This window comes from Perognathus longimembris, chromosome 7 (assembly GCF_023159225.1).
Source record: "Perognathus longimembris pacificus isolate PPM17 chromosome 7, ASM2315922v1, whole genome shotgun sequence".
NCBI lineage: Eukaryota > Metazoa > Chordata > Mammalia > Rodentia > Heteromyidae > Perognathus > Perognathus longimembris.
This window is the reverse complement of record NC_063167.1, coordinates 6,559,585-6,580,028: the sequence shown is the minus strand read 5'-3', so window position 1 is coordinate 6,580,028 and position 20,444 is coordinate 6,559,585. Positions and strand designations below refer to the sequence as shown.

General features: G+C 65.4%; 1 protein-coding gene across 4 annotated transcripts in view; it reads left to right on the top strand.

Moving 5' to 3' along the window:
* The window catches only part of Casz1 (castor zinc finger 1), a 117,043-nt gene that overhangs the window by 90,455 nt on the left and 6,144 nt on the right, over positions 1-20,444 (top strand). For all 4 annotated transcript variants that reach the window (XM_048350220.1, XM_048350221.1, XM_048350219.1 and 1 more), the window contains 13 exons: positions 3,470-3,964; positions 7,022-7,856; positions 8,641-8,709; positions 10,079-10,169; positions 10,745-10,909; positions 11,887-12,059; positions 12,486-13,318; positions 15,322-15,457; positions 15,714-15,777; positions 16,846-17,000; positions 17,087-17,209; positions 18,025-18,363; positions 19,817-20,015. In XM_048350220.1, the coding sequence (XP_048206177.1) occupies positions 3,470-3,964; positions 7,022-7,856; positions 8,641-8,709; positions 10,079-10,169; positions 10,745-10,909; positions 11,887-12,059; positions 12,486-13,318; positions 15,322-15,457; positions 15,714-15,777; positions 16,846-17,000; positions 17,087-17,209; positions 18,025-18,363; positions 19,817-20,015 (3,677 nt within the window). The remainder of the gene's footprint in view (positions 1-3,469; positions 3,965-7,021; positions 7,857-8,640; positions 8,710-10,078; positions 10,170-10,744; positions 10,910-11,886; positions 12,060-12,485; positions 13,319-15,321; positions 15,458-15,713; positions 15,778-16,845; positions 17,001-17,086; positions 17,210-18,024; positions 18,364-19,816; positions 20,016-20,444) is intronic.

Below are 20,444 nucleotides of genomic sequence, written 5' to 3'. Positions count from 1 at the left end.
CAGGAAGTCGAGATGTGGGAAGGCAGGAGGCCCTGCGGGGAGGCCTGGGACCTCCCGAAAGCCTGGATGGGGACCGGGCCGGCCCCAGCCTGGGAGGGCAGCGGCAGGATCAGCTTCCTCCTCTGGAAAATGGGGGGCCATCATGGCACCTGCTCTTCTGCGTTCTCATGACTCCACCCCGACTGCCTCTGGGGGCGTGTTCAGTTTGGAGCCCTGGGAGGGAAGCTTCAGAACCTGGGCACCCGGCGGGGGGGGGGGGGGGGGAGGTGGAGGAACCACTTGCTGGGGGAGGGGGAGGGCCCTGAGGACAGCCTTAGGCCTTGGACCTGAGGCTGCCTGGCCTGGGTGTGTTGAGCCAGAGGTGGCACCACATCTGCATGTTGGAGCCCCTGCCAGGGCTCAGCTGCCTTTTCTCCGCCCCTGGCTTGCCAGGCTCTGTGCCTGGCCCAGAAAGGCACCTCTCACCTTGCAGCCTGCAGCCCTCCAGGGGGCCAAGGCTGGCGTAGGCCTGGAGCCGGTCGAGTCCGGCCGGGCGCTCAGGGGCCTGGCCGGGGCTTGCGCTTTGCCATCTCCCAGCGTCCGCCCCAGAGCCACTGGGACCAGAGACGGAGGCCACCAGGCGTGGAGTGGGCTGCTCTAGACCCATCCGGCTGTGCCTCCCCGCCCTCCCCCCTCCCCCCAGTCTGCCTGTCCCTGGGTGAGCGGTAGCGGGAGTCCCCTGCCTTCCCATCGTCCAGCCCAAGCCTGCCTCCCGGGCAGTATTGTTCCCAGAGGAAGTGTCCAGTGTAAATAGAGCAGCGGGCAGGCTGGTGGCGGGAAGGAGATGAAAGGGGCAGTGACAGGCCCGGGGACGGATGGCTTCCTCCCATTGAGGCCTGGACACGGCGTTTATGTTTTAGGGAAGAAAGTCAGGGGAATGTTTACATGGACAGGAGTCTGGGGTCAGGCCGTGGGGGTGGGCAGTCTGTGGGTCCCAGGGCCTTCCTTGATGGAGGGGGCCGCAGCGAGGGTCCGTGGGGCAGGCAACAGCTGAGCCCTTCGCCTCAGACGTACCCCGCTTTCCCACCGCCCCAGCCCCGCACGTGTTGGCACTTTACCACCATCACTCTTGCCTCTGCCCCCCCCCCCCCGTGTCCCCGGCCACCTCCGCCCTTGGGATCCGCAGGGGAGTCAGAGGGAGGGCAACATCTGGAAGGCAGGTGGGCTGGGGCCGAGCAGCAGCTGGAGGGCAGGTGTAGGGGGAGTTGGCAGGAGCCAAGGGGCCTAGGGTTGGGGGTGGGCCCCGGGTGCACAGCTGTGGCACAGCTGGTGTGGAGGGGGGGGTGCCAGGCGGGGACTCGGCAGGCACACGGCCGAGACCAGGGGAGGGCGGGCTGGGCTGGGTGGGTTCGGGAGGCTCCAGGATGGGCGGGGGCCGGGGAGGGGGTGTCACCAGCAGCAAGTGCAGCCCGGGGAGCTTCTGCTTCCCTCTTCCTTGGGATAAATATTTATAGATTCATTTGCCGTCTGCCATACACACTTGGCTGCTTACCTCCTGGTAAAAATAGTGTAGGTGTCCCCTCCCCCACTCCTGCCCTGCCCTTCCCCATCCAGGACGGGGGCCGGAGCGGGGCCTGCCGGCTGGTTCAGGTTGACCGGGGTGGGGTGATGGCCAGGGGCCCGCTGTCAGTGCCGAAGGAGACGGGCAAACTCGGCAACGCCTTGGAGCTGAGGACGGTCCTGAGTGGAATGGAAAGCCAGCATAGGCCGGGGCTCGGTCCCGGAGCCAGGGCCCCAGGGCTGGGCGGACCCCTCTGTGGCCGCGAGCCCGGCCAGGCATGGCCACGCATCTCACCCGTGGACGACAAGGCGAGATCTGGAGCAGGGACGGTTATCTGCGTGCAAGAGTCCCGTCCACGGGTGGCCCGGGGCCTCCGGGAAGCACCGCCGTGGCCCGTCTGTGGCCGTGGGTTTCCGTGGCGTTCGCTCCATCGTAGAGCAGTGCCTTCGGGTCACAGAGCTGAGCAGCGGGTCTGAGTCTCCTCTCCCATACGGAGCTGCCCATTTCCCTGGTAAGGGGTGTGCGAAGCATGGTTTGTGGGGGCTCGCACATACACAAAGGAATGAGCTGAACCCCTTCACCTGGCTACCTCCCTGTGCTCCCTAAATGGATAGATGGACAGACGACAGATGGACAGCTAGTGGATTACATGTGCTTGTGTCCACTCTTGTTGGCCTTCCTGGCTTTGTGTCCCCGGGCCCCTGTGTGCCCTGACTGGGCAGAGTGCAGGCTAAGGGGTCACCACACAGGGTCCCCCCCCGCCCCCCGCCAAAACGTTCTGATGCTCTGTGGCCACCCCGGCAGGGATTAGGGACTGTACCTAAGTGATCCCAACGTGTCCTGGTGTGGGCTCCCCTGAGTGGGGAGGTGGCTTCTCAGGAGTGGCCAGGCCTTCCGGGCTTGAGGAGCTGGCCGACACAGGAAGTCCTGGGAGGGGGGGCGGGGCCTCCGTGAGGAGCTCTGTGCTTGGATGGCGCTTGCTGGGGCTGAGAGAAAGGGAGCTGCCATAGGAAAATGGCCAGCAAGGCTGGGGGGTGGGGTGGGGAGGGGGCGTGGAGGTCTTTTGGACATCCTGAGTGGCTGGGGGCCGAGGAGCAGGGCTCTGCTGTCCACAAGCAGAGGTTGGGGTGTGTGGGGCCCAGGGACTTGACCTGGCAGAGGCATGCCAGAGGATGCCATGCTCAGGTGGACGGATGCCAGCCGGGAGCTGCCGGGTCGGCAAGGCAGGTTTGGCACAGGCGGGAAGCTGGCTGCGGTGGAGTCCTCCCGAGGGAGCTGTGGTAGGGGGAACCCCTGGCAGGGGGGGCTGAGGGGCCCCGCACCGCGGCAACGCAGCACCGTCCCCGCCAGCCTTGCCCCGCGCCCTCCGCCCTCCGCCCTCCGCCCTCCACAGTTTCCCATGGCTCTCGTGTGTTTGGATGTGCCGCCCCTTCTACGGGGCTATTTTAGGGCCAAACAAGCCCAGGAAATGGTTCTTGGAACCAGGTGCTAGAAAGACTTGGATTCGATGAGCCATTCATTCATTTGTTCATTCATCCATTCATTTTAAACCACCTCCTGCATGCCAGGCACTGTACGAGGCTCTGAGGATCAAGTGGCTCTGGAGCCTTGCCGGCCTTCCCAGCCCGGTGGGGGAGACCAGGCTAGGCCAGGGGAGACCAGGCTAGGCCAGGGGAGACCAGGCTAGGCCAGGGGAGACCAGGCTAGGCCAGGAGAGACCAGGCTAGGCCAGGGGAGACCAGGCTAGGCCAGGGGAGACCAGGCTAGGCCAGGCGGTCTCAGAACACTTTGATGGAACCGGGATTGGTAGATGATAGGATGATAGGATATGATCCGGTGTGCTACGGGGAGACCTGTGGCTTGCGGGGCGAGGACCCGTGTTCTACCGCGCGGGCCTCTCACCGCCATGTTCCCTCCCACCCCTTGCAGCTGAAGGCACCCGGTGCACAGACCCGCCCGCAGGCAAGCCGGCCATGGCGGCCAAGCGCAAGGGCGGTTTGAAACTCAACGCCATCTGCGCCAAGCTGAGCCGGCAGGTGGTGGTGGAGAGGGGAGCCGAGGCCGGGGGCCCCCAGGCCGAAGGCAGCCCCCTGCGGCCTCGGGACAAGGAGCGCAGCGGCGGCCCCGAGTCCGGGGGGGCCCGAGCCCCCCGCAGCGAAGAGGACAAGAGGCGGGCTGTGATCGAGAAGTGGGTCAACGGGGAGTACAGCGAGGAGCCGGCGCCCACCCCCGTGCTGGGGCGCCTGGCCCGCGAGGGCCTGGAGCTGCCGCCCGAGGGCGTCTACATGGTCCAGCCCCAAGGCTGCAGTGACGAAGAAGACCACGCGCACGAGCCCGGCAAGGGCGGCGCGGGCCCCGAGGACAAGGGCCCGGATGGACCGGCCTCGAAGGACGAGGCGGGCTCCGGCGGCAAGCAGGCCGCGGGTGAGTGACCGGCTTCACGTCTGGGGGGGAGGGGGGGTGAAGATGGGGAAAAGGCACGGCACCCCGGGAAAGCCCAGAAGGGGCGCTGTGTCCGGGGAACGTGCCCGCTTCCCGCTCCAGATGCCCCTCATCCGACCCGCAGTCGGAGGGCGGAGGATCAGAGACAAAGGCTGGAGGCACAGGGGGGCGGGCGGCTGCGTGGACGGAGGATGGACAGACCGAGGGCAGTTGGTGATTGGTGGCGCACACCTGCAGAGTGACCAGCCTGTCAAGGGGCCCTAATCCCTGGCTGCAGGAGCGGGGAGCCGTGGGTAGGTTTGGGGCCGCGTGCACTGCACCACGTGAGCACTCTGGGGTGCCCCCGGGGCGTCGTCTCCCCCCCCCCCACCGCCTTCCCTGTGGCCCCCGCTGCCCCTGGCAGGGTGAGGAGGCCGGTCCAGCCTAGCCAGCAGATTCCCTTACACCCCGCTGCGCAGACCCGCTCCTCTGGCTGCCCTCTCCCGCGAGATGGCCGAGGCCCAGCTTCCCCAGCGTCCGCTTGACCTCGAGATGCAGAACTGCCTGGCGCGCTTTCTATTCTGGGGCGGGCGGGCCTGGGGTTCTCCATGAGGAGCCCCGGACCTGGGCCGTGGCTCTACTCCACAGACTCCTTGCAGGCTTCTCCTGGAGCCCGGGCCCCTCCCCTGCCCGCTCCCCAGTCCCCTTCCCCCTGCAGCGAGGGGCGCATCTCCTCCCTGTGCGGGGAGCCCTGCGCAGCCACATAATTATGCATATAAGATATAAACAGAGCTGTTTAATTATCCTTCGCCACATCAGTGACAGAGTAATTAACAAACATTGCAAGATCAATGAGGAAAAGTGTGACCTTCAGTTTCCTCTGATAGGAAAAGCCCTTGCCGCTGCCAGACACAAGGTGATTGTGCGGGGCCTGAGCGAGGAGAGGGACGGGGAGCAGGCCCGCGGTCCCCCTCGCCTCCGCACGCGCTCACGCCCGCTCTGCTCCCGGCCGGGAGGCAGGGGAGTCGCCTCACCTCCCGGCAGGACGCGGGGTTCGGACAGCCCATGGCCTCCCGGCCAGCCTCGGGGAGAGCCCCGGCTGCCCACCACCAGCGTGGCTCTCCCCGGGGCCACCTCCCCCACGCCCGGGGGCTCAGGAAGGCCTGGGGGGCTCTGGACCCCCTCCCTGCTCCAAGCTGCCTGCCCTTCAGAGCCTTCTGTTTCTCTGCCATATATAGTGAGGGCTCAGCTGCCTCCAGCTATTTTTAGCCCCTCTCCCTGGTCCCCGAGCCACTGCCTCCAGCAGTCAGCGGAGCCCACTCCCCGCCAGGCCGGGCCCCCGACCTGGGCGGCTGGGGCGCAGCCCCGCACGGACCCGACGTCCCGCAGCTCCTGGAGTCACTCTGCCCAGCCCGGGGCCTGAGAGCTGCCTGTGACTGACCTGTCCTCAGTAAGGCCCCAGTGCCCCCCAGAAACGTCTCCTCCCACCCCCCGGAGCTTAGAGCCCCTTCTCCATTCGTGCAGGCTCTGTTCTGACAGGTCCCACCATGTTCCTGTAGACCCCGAGACTCCCAGACCCAACAGGCTTGGGTGTGGTCAGTAGAGAGGGGTCCTATCTGGCTTCCCCTAGCTGCTAAGACCCCTCAGCCCCCATTCTGCACCCAGATGGGTAGACCCACACTTTGGGAGAGGTTGCATGGGTGCCGGGGTCTGTGTGGGTCTCTGTGTGTGCAGAGCATAAGAATCAAGAGGCCAGGCACCGGTGGCTCCCGCCTGTCATCCTAACTGCTTCGGAGGCGGAGATCTGAGGACCACGATTGGAAACCAGCTTGGGCAAGGAAGTCTATGAGACTTTTTTTTGTCAATTGTGGGGCTTGGATTTGTAGCCTGGGCACTGTCTCTGCGCTCATTTTACTCAAGGCTAGCATTTGAGCGATGGATCCCCTTCTGGTTTTCTGGTGGTTCGTTGGAGATAAGGATCTCACGGACTTTCCCGTTCCATCAGGCTTAGAACCGCAGCCCTCAGATCTCAGCCTCCCCAGGAGCTAGGAAGACAGGCGTGAACCGCTGCGCCCAGCCACCACGAAACTCCCATCTCCAGTTAACCACAGAAAGCTGGACGTAGAGCTGTGGCTCAATGGGTAGGGTGCTGGCCTTGAGCCCCAAAAGCTCGGGGACAGTGCCCAGGCCTACAACTCAAGCCCCAGAAATGCCCTCCCCCCTGCAGGTGTTGTTTGCGAGTGGACGCGTGTGACTGTGTCCGTGGGGGGGGGGGGTGTCACTACGGGAGGTCACCCCAGGGGCAGGGCGCCCTGTGTGCGGGCTGTGGGGAAGAAGGAGGCTCACCCCTAGGCCTGCTGCCCCGGACCCATCAGAGCCGGGCAGGCCTGCTGGCCCTGGTCCTTACCCTCCCGTGAGCCCTCTGTGCGCGCCGAGGGGCGGCGGCGTGGCCGGGCACTGGGGCTGGTGGGTGGGCACCGTCCCCGCCCTGCTCAGCACTGATGCGGGGGGTCATGGCTCCAGGAGCCGTGTGAAGGAGGCCACGTCCTGTCATGGCTCAGGCAAGCCCCATCTGCTCAAGAGGTCCTCCAGGTAGGACCACCTTGTCGTACCCAGAGCATTTATTTCTCCCCGCCGGCGGGCCGGCCCAGGGCCACGGCCCCCACCCGCCAAGGTAGGCCGGGATCCGGCCTTACTTCCAGTAAAATGACTTCTCTCTCATATTAGGCCAAGGCAAGAGAGCGGAGACATTTATGAAACTTTGTTTAATGTACTGAAAAGCCATCGGCCAGAACATTTAGGAAATTGATTTTCCTGGCATTGATGAACTCGTTTTATTTTACCCCAGTATTAATTACTTTTTTTTAAAACAAATTAATTTAAGAGTCGTAAAACCTAACAAGTGAGCCAAACGTCCATAGATCATGTCCTGCTCCGCCCCCTCCCCACACCGGTCTCCTCCCCCCATGGGAGGGGTCCCCTGTGGGGGGGGGGCTCCTGCCCCTCTCCTGCTTCCCTCCCCCCAGAGGTGACCTGCCCCCCCCCGCCCCTCCCCCGCAGGAGAGGCCTCCTCGCTGCGGGACTACGCGGCCTCCACCATGACGGAGTTCCTGGGCATGTTTGGCTATGACGACCAGAACACCAGGGACGAGCTGGCCAGGAAGATCAGCTTCGAGAAGCTCCAGGCGGGCTCCACCCCCGAGGCCGCCGCCTCGTCCGCGTTGCCCACCGCCGAGGACAGCCTGGGCAAGCGCGCCCGGTTCTCCAAGTACGAGGAGTACATCCGCAAGCTCAAGGCCGGCGAGCAGCTCTCCTGGCCGGCCCACGGCACCAAGGCCGAGGACCGGGTGGGCAAAGAGGGGCTGGGCCCCCTGCCTGGCCTGCGGCTCCCCCCCAACACCGCCCACCTGGAGACCAAAGCCACCATCCTGCCCCTGCCTTCCCCCGGCAGCGTCCAGATGCAGAGCCTGGTGGCCCGCGCTTCCAAGTACGACTTCTTCATCCAGAAGCTGAAGACGGGCGAGAACCTGCGGCCCCAGAACGGGAGCACCTACAAGAAGCCGTCCAAGTACGACCTGGAGAACGTCAAGTACCTGCACCTCTTCAAGCCCGGGGAGGGCAGCCCCGACATGGGCGGCGCCATCGCCTTCAAGACCGGCAAGGTGGGGCGGCCCTCGAAATACGACGTCCGGGGCATCCAGAAGCCGGGCCCTGCCAAGGTGCCACCCACCCCCAGCCTGGTTCCTGCACCCGTCGCCAGCATGCCCAGCACCCCCAGTGCCCCAGGGCCCGGGCCCGAGGCGCCCGCCTCCCTGTCCTTCAACACTCCCGAATACCTGAAGTCGACCTTCTCCAAAACAGACTCCATCACCACGGGGACCGTCTCCACTGTCAAGTAAGCCCCCCTCCACCCCGTTCTCTGCCACCTGAGCCTGGGGACAGGACTGGGCAGAGAGGCAGAGAGGCCTGCCCCCTTCCCCGTGAAGCCCACGGCAGTGGGTACACCCACTCAGGCCAGCTTGGCCTCCCATCCTGTACACACACACACACACACACACACACACCCTCCTGTGCACTCTACATCTCCCATGTACCCTCACTTGCTGGCACACACCCAGACACATGGGCTTCCTCTGACTGCTGCAGGCCGTGGTGGGCCCGCACTGCCCCACCCTGGCCACCACGCCAGTGGTCCCGGCTTTGGGATCAGAGCCTGGACCACTGAGGAGGCAGGAAGAAGCAGCTAGAAGGCTGGAGGAGGTGCATAGGTCCTTTCAGCCATAACCCAGGGATTGAGGACTAGCCTGGACAGAAAAATGATGGGTCACACGGAGCGAATGACGTCCTTCCGTCCTCTGCGAGCCCCCACTGACCTGGGAAGGCCCCTGCGCTCGGTGCATGCTGGGGGCCAGGCCCCAGTTCCTGAGACTTCCTGCCCAGGTGGCCTGTTGGCCTGGCTGAGCCTCTGGCCTCACCTTCTCTGGGTCACCCGGTCCTCATCAGAGTTGGCCTCACTGAGCTTCTGCCAGACTTCTACCAAGAGACTTTCTCAGTCCCGTCCTGAGCCTGTGGCAGAACCCAGGAGAGGAGTGCCCGGGCGGGGAGCTGCCCACCAGCCGCCCCTGGGACCCGAGGCCACCCCCGTCCACTAATCAGCTGTGCCCTGTGTGTCTCACCAGGAACGGATTGCCCACAGATAAACCAGCTGTCACCGAAGATGTAAACATTTACCAGAAATATATTGCCAGGTAGGCCCCTGGGGAGGAGACTGTGGAGAGAAGGCGGGGGAGCCAGGAACATCCAGGGCGCGGGACGGGGCGGGCTGTGCCGCCCCCCCCCCCCAGGGCCCACGTAGTCCTTAAATAGCCTTGTCCCCAGGTAGGGCTAGGGGACCAGGGGCTCAACGGCAGGGCCTGGCCGCAGGTGAGTGCAGGCCCGCTCCGTGGCCGCCCCGGGTTCCGACCCACACGGGGCGGGGATGGAGGATGGCCACTGCGGAGCAGTGAGCGGGGAGAGGCCGTTGCCCTTGACGTGGCCCACTGGGCCCCCCTAAGAGGAGCCCTGGTGCCCCTCGACTCCAGATCCACTCTTGCCCATCCCAAAGGCAGTGGAACTGGCCAGTGAGGACCCTCAACAACCCCCCCCACACCAGGCCCCCCAAGGCTGGGGCCCCACTGGGGCCCACGGCCTGGCAGCAGTGCTTCCCGTGTCCCTCCGTGTCTCCGCCCCGTCGCCCCTCTGTCTTCCCCGCTCCGCTCGCCCCGTCCGCTCTTGATGATTATTACCACCGTCGTTATTAGCGGGGCCTTAGCAGATGGTCCTTTTGGCAGCTTCCGCTTAAATATTTATTTGTGAGTAGTTCTCCCCATCCAGTGGGCTTCTTCCCATCTCCCGAAACCCCAGCATCCACCGAGGGGACCTGAGTGAAGCCCCGCCCCCGCCCGCCCCACCCCTGCTGCCGGGGGGCCGCTCTCAGAGCCCCCCGCCCAGGGAAGGTGGCACGGAACCCCAGCCAGCGGCAGCAGGGCGGGGGGCGGGGCTGGGGGGGGCTGGGGGGCGGGGGGCTCCTGGCTGTGCACTTGGCTGCAGAGTGAGCTCCTACCATGGGAAGCCAAACAGATGCTCTGCTTTAAAAATTCATAACTCTGGACTGTTTCAAGTGTCAGGAAAAGCCCAGCACAGAGAGAGCCCTTTAACACTTCTCAGCAGCAGAGCCCTGGCGGGTGCAGCCGGGGTCTCCGCCCGAGCCAGGCCCGGGCCGAGGGTGGGTGGGCGGGACCGGGTCAGGCTGCCGCCCGCAGAAGCGCCCGGTCTTTGGTCGGGCCCTCCTCTGGCTCGTGGTTCGGGGCCTGCCCCACTTTCCTTACCCACCTGGGTGCCAGGCCTGTCTCACCTGGCACCCTGTGCCAGGCCGAGGCTGGCAGGCGGCTGGGATTCCTGACAAGCCTGGTGCTTGGCCCTGCTGCCCCCAGGCCTCTACCGCTCCCCCCGTCTCCCCCGTTCTCCCCACCCCCACCCCCGGGCTCTCTGGGCCCCGCAGTACAGGGAGGCCGCTCAGGCCTGGGCCCTAGCGGAGAGGCCTTCCACGGCTGACCCGTCCTGCGCTCCTCCCTCCAGGTTCTCTGGCAGCCAGCACTGCGGCCACATCCACTGCGCCTACCAGTACCGCGAGCACTACCACTGCCTAGACCCCGAGTGCAACTACCAGGTAGGAGCCACGCCCGCCTGTCCACCCAGGGCCACCTTAGCTTCACTGAGCAGGTGGGGCGCACAGGCCGGCCCCCAGCCCCCCACATCCCCAGATCCAGCCCGTGCCTGGTGCCCGCCCCTCACCGGGAGTCCGGCGGGGACCAGCGGCCGTGCCCATCAGCCGGTGCCCCGTGCTCACGGACTCTCCCTGCTCCTCCCAGGCTGCCGATGCCGGGCAGGGCTGGTGAATTGGCGGTGCTGGGCAGGCTGCACAGGCTTGTTCTGTTTGGCCAGCTCAGCCCACATGGCCACCCTGGGGTGTTTGTCACCCATCGGAGCCCTTGACATAGGCGCCGGGGACTGCGCACCTTGTGTGCCCCCAGGGGAGGGTACTGTTGGGGAGCCAGGGGGAGGCTAGAGGGTGTCTCTGAGCCCTCCAGCTCATTCCTGCCCGTGGCCAGTGTGTGGGAAGCGACCAGGCAGTCTGGACTGCCCTGGCCCCGTCGGGGGTTATTTATAGGGCGACCTGAGGGCCTTGGGGCCAGCCCTGGCCCGGTCAGGGGCTCTTGCCAACCCAGCGCTCCCTCCTGGCAGAGGTTCACGAGTAAGCAGGACGTCATCCGGCACTACAACATGCACAAGAAGCGCGACAACTCCCTGCAGCACGGGTTCATGCGCTTCAGCCCGCTGGACGACTGCAGCGTCTACTACCACGGCTGCCACCTCAACGGGAAGAGCACCCACTACCACTGCATGCAGGTGACCTGCCGGGGGCCCCGCCCCCCGCCCCGCCCCCCGCCCCGCCCCCCGCCACGCCACGCCCATGACACGCCCCAGCCCCGCCCCTGTCCCGCCCCCAGCCCAGCCACGCCCCAGCCCCGCCCCAGCCCTGCCCCGCCCCGACCCCGCCCCGCCCCGCCCCGCCCCGCACGCGGGCAGGGGCCACACTCAGAGGCCCCGATGGGGGCCGGGGCCGGTGGCCAGCGTGGGGGCCTTCCCTGTGGCCATACTTGGTGCGGGGGGGTGGAATTCAGTGAGCTGTTTATACAGACCGACATTTTTCAGGCTTTAGCACCCAGAGCGGCATCGCGAACGATTCCTGGGGCGGTTTTTGTTTAATTCTTTGTTTTAATGCCACACCGAGTCTGGGCTTTTTCAAGGTGTCAGGCCCGAGGGAGCGACTCGGGGCTGCACATAGCAGCCCGCGCCTCCTCCGTATCTGTCAGGGGTTGTTATGGGCTCTGTGAGACAACCTGGCCCAGGAGCGGGGGGCCCCTCCACCCCCCCACCCTCCGCCCCCCACCCTCCGGGCCTGAGATGGTGCAGACGCTGGCACAGCCCAGCCCCCCCCCCCCCCCCCCCGCGCTCGGGGCCACTGCTTTTTTTACTCAATATGGCAACGTTGTCGGCCTGGCCCGGCGTCGGTGGGCGGGAGGGCCCGGTGCCCAGGAGCCATCCGCTGGGCAAAGCCCGGAATGAAAGGTGGGCACCGGGGTCCGGGCCGTCCACCCCTGGGAGGTTGTAGAGGTGCGGCTGCCGCCTGCGCCGCCCACCCCACGCCACGCGGCGTGGCTCCCTCTCGAGAGCCTGGAAGTGAGTCGAGGTCCGAGGGTGGAGAGCCCACCCCGCCCCGCCCCGCGCACAGGTCATTCGAGGGGCTCCGCTCCCCCAGCCGCACCCCGCCGCGCAGGCCGGGCGTGGCTCCCGCCCCCTGACGGCCGTCCTGGCTTGCCTAGGTGGGCTGCAACAAGGTGTACACGAGCACCTCCGACGTGATGACCCACGAGAACTTCCACAAGAAGAACACGCAGCTCATCAACGACGGTTTCCAGCGCTTCCGGGCCACCGAGGACTGCGGCACCGCCGACTGCCAGTTCTACGGGCAGAAGACCACGCACTTCCATTGCCGGTGAGGGGCTGGCCCGGGCCGCCGAGACTCCCGGGGGGGGGGGGGGGCTCGTCCACGGGGCAGCCGGAGTCCGGCTCCACCTGGGGAAAAAGGACAAGGTCGGGAATGGCGGAGGGGCTCGGTCTCCGGCCCGGGTCTCCCGTCTGTTCCTCCCGGGGTTTGTAAGTGTGCCCGTACTGAGGCTTGAACTCAGGGCCCGAATGCTGTCTCCTAGCATTTTGAGCCAAGATGGGCGCTGTACCCCTTGGGTCACAGTTCCGCTTCCAGCGTTGTGGGGGTTCGTGGGTCGTAAGTAGAGCCTCACAGAGTTGGCTTTGAGCCATGATCCTCAGACCTCGGTTTCCTGAGCAGCTGGGGTTACAGGCGGGCAGGGCTTCCCCCAAGTCCCGCGAGGCCCGGGGTTCAGGCTCCCCGTGTTCCGCGCAGGCGCCCCGGCTGCACGTTCACCTTCAAGAACAAGTGTGACATCGAGAAGCACAAGAGCTACCACATCAAGGACGACGCGTACGCCAAGGACGGCTTCAAGAAGTTCTACAAGTACGAGGAGTGCAAGTACGAGGGCTGCGTGTACAGCAAGGCCACCAACCACTTCCACTGCATCCGCGCCGGCTGCGGCTTCACCTTCACCTCCACCAGCCAGATGACCTCGCACAAGCGCAAGCACGAGCGCCGGCACATCCGCTCCTCCGGCTCGCTGGGGCTGCCGGCCTCGCTGCTGGGCGCCAAGGACACGGAGCACGAGGAGTCCAGCAACGACGACCTCGTCGACTTCTCCGCCCTGAGCAGCAAGAACTCCAGCCTGAGCGCCTCCCCCACCAGCCAGCAGTCCTCCGCCTCCCTGGCCGCCCCCGAGGCCGCGCCCAGCGCCACCAAGCCGCCCGGCGGCAAGATGGCCGGCGGGCTGCTGCCCCAGGGCCTGCCCGGTTCCATCCCCCTGGCGCTGGCCCTCTCCAACTCAGGCCTGCCCACCGCCGCGCCCTACTTCCCCCTCCTTCCCGGCCGGGGGAGCGCCTCGCTGCCCGTGGGTGCCCCCGGCCTGCTGGGGGCCGTGTCGTCCGGGGCGCCGGCCTCGGCCGCTCCCGACCCGCCGGCGCTGGTGGCCTCCGGAGCTGGAGACTCGGCCTCCGGAGCCGCCACCTCTGTCCCGGTGCCCCCTGCCTCCATCATGGAGAGGATTTCTGCAAGCAAAGGCCTCATCTCACCCATGATGGCCAGACTAGCTGCGGCCGCCCTCAAGCCCTCTGCCACCTTTGACCCAGGTGAGCAGGCCGGGCCCGGCCCAGGAAGGCAGCGCCTTCCGGACCCAGCAGGCTCCCGTGCTCAGGCGGAGCAGGACAGGGCCGGGCTGGGAAGAGTGGGTGCCCGGCCCCTGCCCCCTCACCCCTGCCCTCCAGTACCCCCTCTTGGCCCGATCTCTGTCTCCATTCTGTTTGTTTCCTCTCTGGGGCCCAGCAAGCCCGTTCCTCTGCTTCTCCACCGGGAGAGCCGGCCACTGCTCCTGCCCCCTGGGTATCTCTGTGTCCTGCTGGCTCCCTATCTGCCCAACACTCGTGTCACTCATGAGCCCCAAGGACAGCTGTTCTAGAACCTTCTTTCCTCGGGTCTTCGTCAGCTGACCTGGAAGGGGAGGAGTCTAGCCTGGTGGCAGGGTGACTGCCCGGACACCTGCACACCGGGCAGCCCTCCCAGGCTGAGGGACGCTTCTCCCCAGTAGAGTGTGTGTGTGTGTGTGTGTGTGTGTGTGTGTGTGTGTGTGTGTGGTGTATTAGTTAATTGGAGACCAGAGTCACTGGTTTTTCCACTCAGACTGGCTTTGAACTGCCATCCTCAGATCTGGCCTCCTGAGCAGCTAGGAGCGCGGGGAAGGGGCCTGGTGCGGCTGTCCTCGGGCATCCACCCCTGTCCACAGGCTGCCCCGTCGGGCAGCGCAGGCCGGAGCCGCGGGCTCACCGCTGGCGGCCGTGCCGGCCACCGCGCGGGCCGCCCTCCTCCCTCCCTTCCTTCCTCCGTCCCTTCCTCTCTTCCTGTTTCCCCCACTCCTCCCCTTCTGTGCCCTCCACAGAGCCCGTCGTGTGATCCGAGTCCAGCTCACGTCTGGGTGGGGGCTCGCCCCATTCGTCCGCGCACGCGTTCATTCAACAAGCGTGGGTGCTTACACAGAGCAGCTGGCGGGGGGCTGGCGGGGGGGGGCTGGCACGGAGCCAGGCGCTGGGGACACGGCAAGAGGCCCACACTGTCCTGGGCAGCACGGCTGTGTGGCCAGGGCCCTGCGCACACCTCCCCTCCCCCCGCCCCCCCCACCTGGGTGCTGGCGCCGCCCAGGGGTCCCGTATCCCCGGGGACCCGGAGGGTAAATGACCAGAGGCACTCGGGGCCCGCGCGGCCCTTTCCACTCCCTGCGCGACGGGGGCCACCCTGAGTTTAGCCACCGGACGGCCGACTACTTTCTTTTCCTTATGGAGGAAAACAACAAAAAATCTCCTTTCTCCAAAAGAAAGGTCAAGGGGGGAGGGAAGCCATTTTTCCTTTATTTTTAATAAAATGCCACTTTCTGTCTGTGAAGCCGCCCGCTCCGCTGTAGCGCCTTGGGGCAGATTAATATTTCAGTCACTTGGGGATTGTGGGCCAAGGCTTGGTGGACATCCCCCCCCAACCCCGTCAGCGGCTTCCCCCCTCCGCCCCGCTCAGCCTCCCGCGGCCTGTCGGTGCCCAGCTCCCCGCCCGCCCGGCCCGAGCCCCTTGCCCGGACGGCTTGACGGGCGAGGTCACACAGTTTGAACCGCCCTGATTGGCCGTCAGCCCCGATAGTCCTGACACAGCAGATGCCCTCCCCGGGCATGCTCAGAGCGGGCAGGGCCGTCGCCCGGGCAACAGCGGGCCGGGGACCGCGGAGAGGCCGCTCCCAGTCCAGATCTGCCACTTCCCCTCAACATTAACAGAGTCTTTAATAAAAGCTTAAGCGGCAGCCCCACAAATCGACTGTGACAGTCGGTGGAGAAGATGAAGGGTGCCCGCCCCCCCGCCCCGGCCCCCTCCCCAGCCTCCCCGCCCTCCTCCCGCAGGAGGCCCCGAGCCGGGACAACTTTGACATAATTTTGCAATAATTATCACTTAAAGAATTGCCACACAGGGCACCGCGTCGCAAAGCATCACGTCAGCGCGGAGAACTGCTGACCAGCAGCCAGGCCTCCCCCGGGGGGGGGCCCCTGCCCACCCCTCTGCAGGGGAGGCGCCTCTGAACCCCATCTTCCCTCCCCTGCAGGAAGCGGGCAGCAGGTGCCCCCCGCCAGGTTCCCCCAGGCCCAGGTGAAGCAGGAACCCGGTGAGAGCGCGGGCACCCCAGGCCCCCACGAAGCCTCCCAAGATCACAGTCTAGACCTGACTGTGAAGGAGTCCAGGTGAGGAGAGGCTGCTGCAGAGCCAGACCGCCCCCCCCCCGGCCCAGGAGGCCCCCCTCCCCAGAGGAGGCCTCAGAGAGGAGGCCCGCCACCCGCCACCGCACCCTCCACGCAGGCCCCCCGGCGAGGCCTGGTCGCCCGGCTCAGGCGGCTGCGGCGGGCAGGGTCAGAGCCGGGGCCCGGCGGCTGGGCGGGGCGCATCTCTGGGCCCGGCCCGCAGATGTCTAAGCCGAGTCCCTTGGTTTGTGTGTTCTAGTAATGAATCAAATGGCCACGCAGTCCCGGCAAATTCATCTCTTTTATCCTCGCTTATGAATAAGGTAAGAACCATCCATCACACGCCTTCCATTCCCCCACCCAGAGAAATTAAAGCTGTGCTGGGGGTGGGGGATGTGTTTGTTTTTTAATGTTTTCCCTCTAATAAGATGAGTTTGTACCATTTAAATTTTGAGGCCATTTTTCATCGAATATAATTTCAGAGCCACTGCTTACAAATTAATTTAATGAACTGGCTGAAGAAATATATTCCAGCCTCTGACACCTTTTTTTTTTTTTCCCCTCCCTTCGGATGGAGGACTCCAAAAGCTTTTCTAGAACCCTCTAACTTTTCTCACCCTTCGTTATTAATGTTATTTATTTATTTTATATATTTTTGTGTGTTTAAGAAGGATGGGGAGTGGGGGGGGGTCCCAAAGTGGGTGAAAAGCATCAAGTCCCACTTTTCAGATTGAGTAATGGTCTCGGACGCCTTCCAGAGAGCTTGCTCCAGAATATTTATTTTAAATAATGCAGGGTCTTTGTAAATTATACATCATCTCAAATATATTTTTCCCCCTTCACATGATAAATTTGACTGCAGCAAGATTAATTTGGTTACTCTACACAAGTGACTGCATTGAAGAGGGAGCCGGGCCCGGGCTGCACCGCCCGGGGTGGGTGGGACGCGGCCGGCCTCGCCGTCCTTTCCCCTCTGCCGCCCTCTGCCCCCGGCACCACCTCATTCCTCCCCCGGGAACCTGTGCCACCCACTCCTCCTCCCTCCATGCGTCTCTCCCCCCCCCTCCTTTGTATGCCTCCTCTTGTTCTGAAGGAATTCATCGGGGTTCCCCCTCCCCTCCTCCTCCTCCTCCTCCTGCTGCTGCTGCTGCACGTCTTTTGAAAATCTCTGGCAGGAAAATAACCAGGGAGCCGCAAAGTCTGGGGAGAGATGGGTCGCAGTGTCCCCCGAGTGGCGGCTTCCGCTTGACGGATGGATGTAGCAGCCGGGCCGTGGAGGAGCCCGGGAGGGAGGCCCTGCGCCTCCTGGGGAGATGGGGAGACCGGGAGCCCCCCTTCCCTCCGAGCCGGGCAGGGTCAGGGCCCCGCAGTCACCGCCTCTGTCCGCACAGATGTCTCAGGCCAACCCCAGCCTCGGCAGCCTGCTGAGCATCAAGGCGGACGCGGAGGGGAGCCCCGCGGCCGAGCCCTCGCCCTTCCTGGGCAAGGCGGTGAAGACGCTGGTTCAGGACAAGCTCTCCGAGCCCTGGAAGGTGTACCTGCGCAGGTGAGGCGCGCGGAGGGGCGGGACTGGGGCCCGTGGGCCCGGCCGCCGCCCAAGGCTCCTGGGTAACCGGACGGCCCCTCTGCTAGGTTCGGCACCAAGGACTTCTGCGACGCCCAGTGTGACTTCCTCCACAAGGCCCATTTCCACTGCGTGGTGGAGGAGTGTGGCGCGCTCTTCAGCACCTTGGATGGGGCCATCAAACATGCAAAGTGAGTGAGGTGTGGGGGGGGGGGGCTCCCCGGGACACTGACCCAGAGCCCTTCGTGCCCGGCCCCTGGCCGGCTCTTCAGTCAGGCCCTGGCTAGTCAGAAGTGCTGCCCAGAAAGGTTTGGCCTGGCCTCCTGTGAGCATGCTCAGTGCCAGCTCGCACCTCACCCCCTGCGCATGCCCCATCTCGAGGCCCTGAGCACCAGATGGGGGGGTGGGGTGGGCATCAGCTCTGCCCCTGCAGAGCCCTGCTGGCGAGGCGAGACTCCAACTCAGGGCCAGGACCCTGCGTGACGGCCTTTCCAACTGCGCCTCGTCATCTTCAGATTCCCTTTGACCTAAAAACAATGCGGCGCGTTGGCCAGTCACGCGGAGGCCAGGGCCAGCCCCGATGCTGCTGGTAATTGAACTCAGGACTTGTAAACATCGAAAGCAGATCGTTCCTCGCTAAGCGTTGCTCCCCAGCCGCGGGTCCACACAAACGCCTGCTGACCGTCCGGTCCTACCTAGGAAGCCTTAGAGAGGCTCCTCAGCCACGGCCTGCCCACCCGCTCGCTCCGTCCGGGGAGGGCTGGGGACGGACACGGCTCACACCAGGAAGATGGAGCCAGGGCCCGCGCCAGACCCAAGTTCAGAGCCGGTGTCCCTCTGCCCCGGTAGAAGGTCATGGCAGAACTGAAGCCCATGCTGGGCACGGGGAAGGGCCGCTCCACCCCGAGCTGGGGATGGGGCCTCTCCCCCCCCACCCCGACCCCACGCGCGGCCGGGGAGAGCCGACCCACTGCCCCCCTGAGCCGCCCTCTCGTGCCTCCCGCAGCTTCCACTTCCGGACCGAGGGAGGAGCAGCCAAAGGATCCTCCGAGGCCTCCTTCCCAGCCTCGGCCGCCGAGACCAAGCCGCCCTTGGCCCCCTCGTCCCCCCCGGCGCCCCCCGGCACCGCGGTCCCCGGGCCCTCCCTGGAGGGGCCCTCCCCCAGCCCGGCCTCGGTGCCCTCCACCCCCACCCTGCTCGCCTGGAAGCAGCTGGCTTCCACCATACCCCAGATGCCTCAGATCCCCGCGTCAGTGCCTCACCTGCCCGCTTCGCCCCTGGCGACGACGTCTCTAGAGAGCGCCAAGCCCCAGGTCAAACCCGGGTTCCTGCAGTTCCAGGACAAGTGAGTCCCTCCCTGAGCCGCCCCCCGCCCCTGCGTCTCGGGAGGGGTGTGCCGGGCGGCCCAGGCCCCGCTCCTCGCCCTGCACTCAGGCCGGCGCGGCCGCTCCCCAGGCCGCGTCCTTCTAGCCAAAGAAGCTGCCGCTAGAGCCCCTCAGCCTGTTCCTGAGCAGCCGCGGGGGGCGGCGGGGGCTTTGGGGATCCCTCGAGGACTGGCTGCGGAGGGCTGGGAGGGCGGGTCCTCGGGGCGCTAGCTGGTCAGGCCAGGGGGCCGTGCGGGCCCCCGCGTGGCTGGTGGCCTCCGTGGCGCATGCCCGGGCCGAGTAGGACGCAGAAGCCATGAGTGGGAGCGAGGGGCCAGGCCCCCCCCCAGGCCCACACCCGCCTGCACGGTGGGCAGAGCCCCCACCCCCCGCCCCCGGGGTGGGGAGGGACCTTCCTCACCCGATGGTGGTGGCTCCTTGCGGCGAGAACGGTGACTTTGTATCGTAATGTGTGCGGCTTCCTGTTCTCAATAAAAGTAATAAATTGAATTATTTATACCGCCTGAGTAGCAGCTGTCCTCCCTCTCTGAGCACCTGGGGCCGGGCCCACGGCATGGAGGGGACCAGGGCTCCTCCCTGCCCCTCCCCTTCCTCTCTTCCCCTTCTCTGAGCGGCAGCCACCTTAGTTTCCCAGATCTGCTCCGTGTTCCCACTGCGAGTCCACTCTTGGGGACCACAGCGGTGCTCGGCGGAGCCAGAGGCTCGCGCCCCACACCCCCCGGCAGCCCCGGAGGCCACCGGGCCGGGGCCGTGCGCTCGCTGGCCCTCTGCCTCCGCAGGAGCTGGGCCCCGCGTTCCCCCAACTGCCACCCGCTCCCTCCGCCCCTGTGGCTCATGGCTCCCCCTGAATGGGTGGGCACTGCAGGCCCCGGCTGACCTTGGGGAGCCCCGACAGCTGTGAGCCTCAGCAGGACCTGACAGGGGGCACATGTTCCCACTTGCTGAGGCTCCGTGGTAGCCAAGCTTCCTGGTAGGGCTGCCCACCCATCTGCAGCCTGTCAGTCAGCCACATCCAAGGCGGTGCCACGCCATGCCAGCTAGGCCCTCACTGGTCCCCTGCCAGGCCTGGCTGGCAGCACCATCCTTTATTTTCCTATCCAAGAAGTTATTGCAGCCATCCTTATCTGTAATCCCGAGGTGTGGCATTGGAAACTACATGTCCCGGCATGCAATGCTCTGCGCACCCTGCCTATGGCCACCCCGGGTGTACCAGGCAGAGCGGAAAGGAGGGAGGGATGCATGCTGGGATCTGTAGTCTTTGGCTGAATCATCCTGTTGCGCAGGAGGGCAGCCTAGGGCGTTCCTCTGGGTTGCACCAGTCGTGACTGAGGAAGGAACCCCAACACAAGCAGTCGGGACAAGGGGGGAGGGATTGGGATGCCAATGACCTTCTGGGCTGTGGTTTCCTTCTAGCGATCCTTGCCTCACCACCGACTGCAAGTACGCCAACAAGTTCCACTTCCACTGTCTCTTCGGGAACTGCAAGTACGTCTGCAAAACCTCGGGCAAGGCCGAGTCCCACTGCCTGGACCACATCAACCCCAACAACAGCCTGGTGAACGTCCGAGACCAGTTTGCTTACTACTCCTTGCAGTGTCTCTGTCCCAACCAGGTCAGTGCGGGCAGGCGGGCGGGCGGGCGGGCGAGCTGGCCAGCGGCGGGGCAGGGGCGGCTCCGGGCCCAGGATGAACTTCTCCTGGCAAACACTCTGCTTTTCACACCCTTTTGAAGTTGGCCTTCACCAGACTCTGAAAAGGACACTGTCCGTCCCGGGCCCCGGAAGGCCTCCATCAGGGGTCCAGAGTGTGGCCAAGGGGGTGAGGTCTGTCGTTTCAGACCTAATCCCCAGGGACAACTAAATGCTATGCAGACACCGCACTTGACTTCATTCCTGCCCATCCTGGAATTAGCTGGCTCCCTCTCTCTAGAGGCCTAGAATTTTTAAATGGACTCATTGAGTAGATAAAGAGACAGCATTATCCGGGCCAAGAAAGGGCAGATCAGGCTCCGTTTAAAAGCCTACCCTCAAGACTGGCAGGGA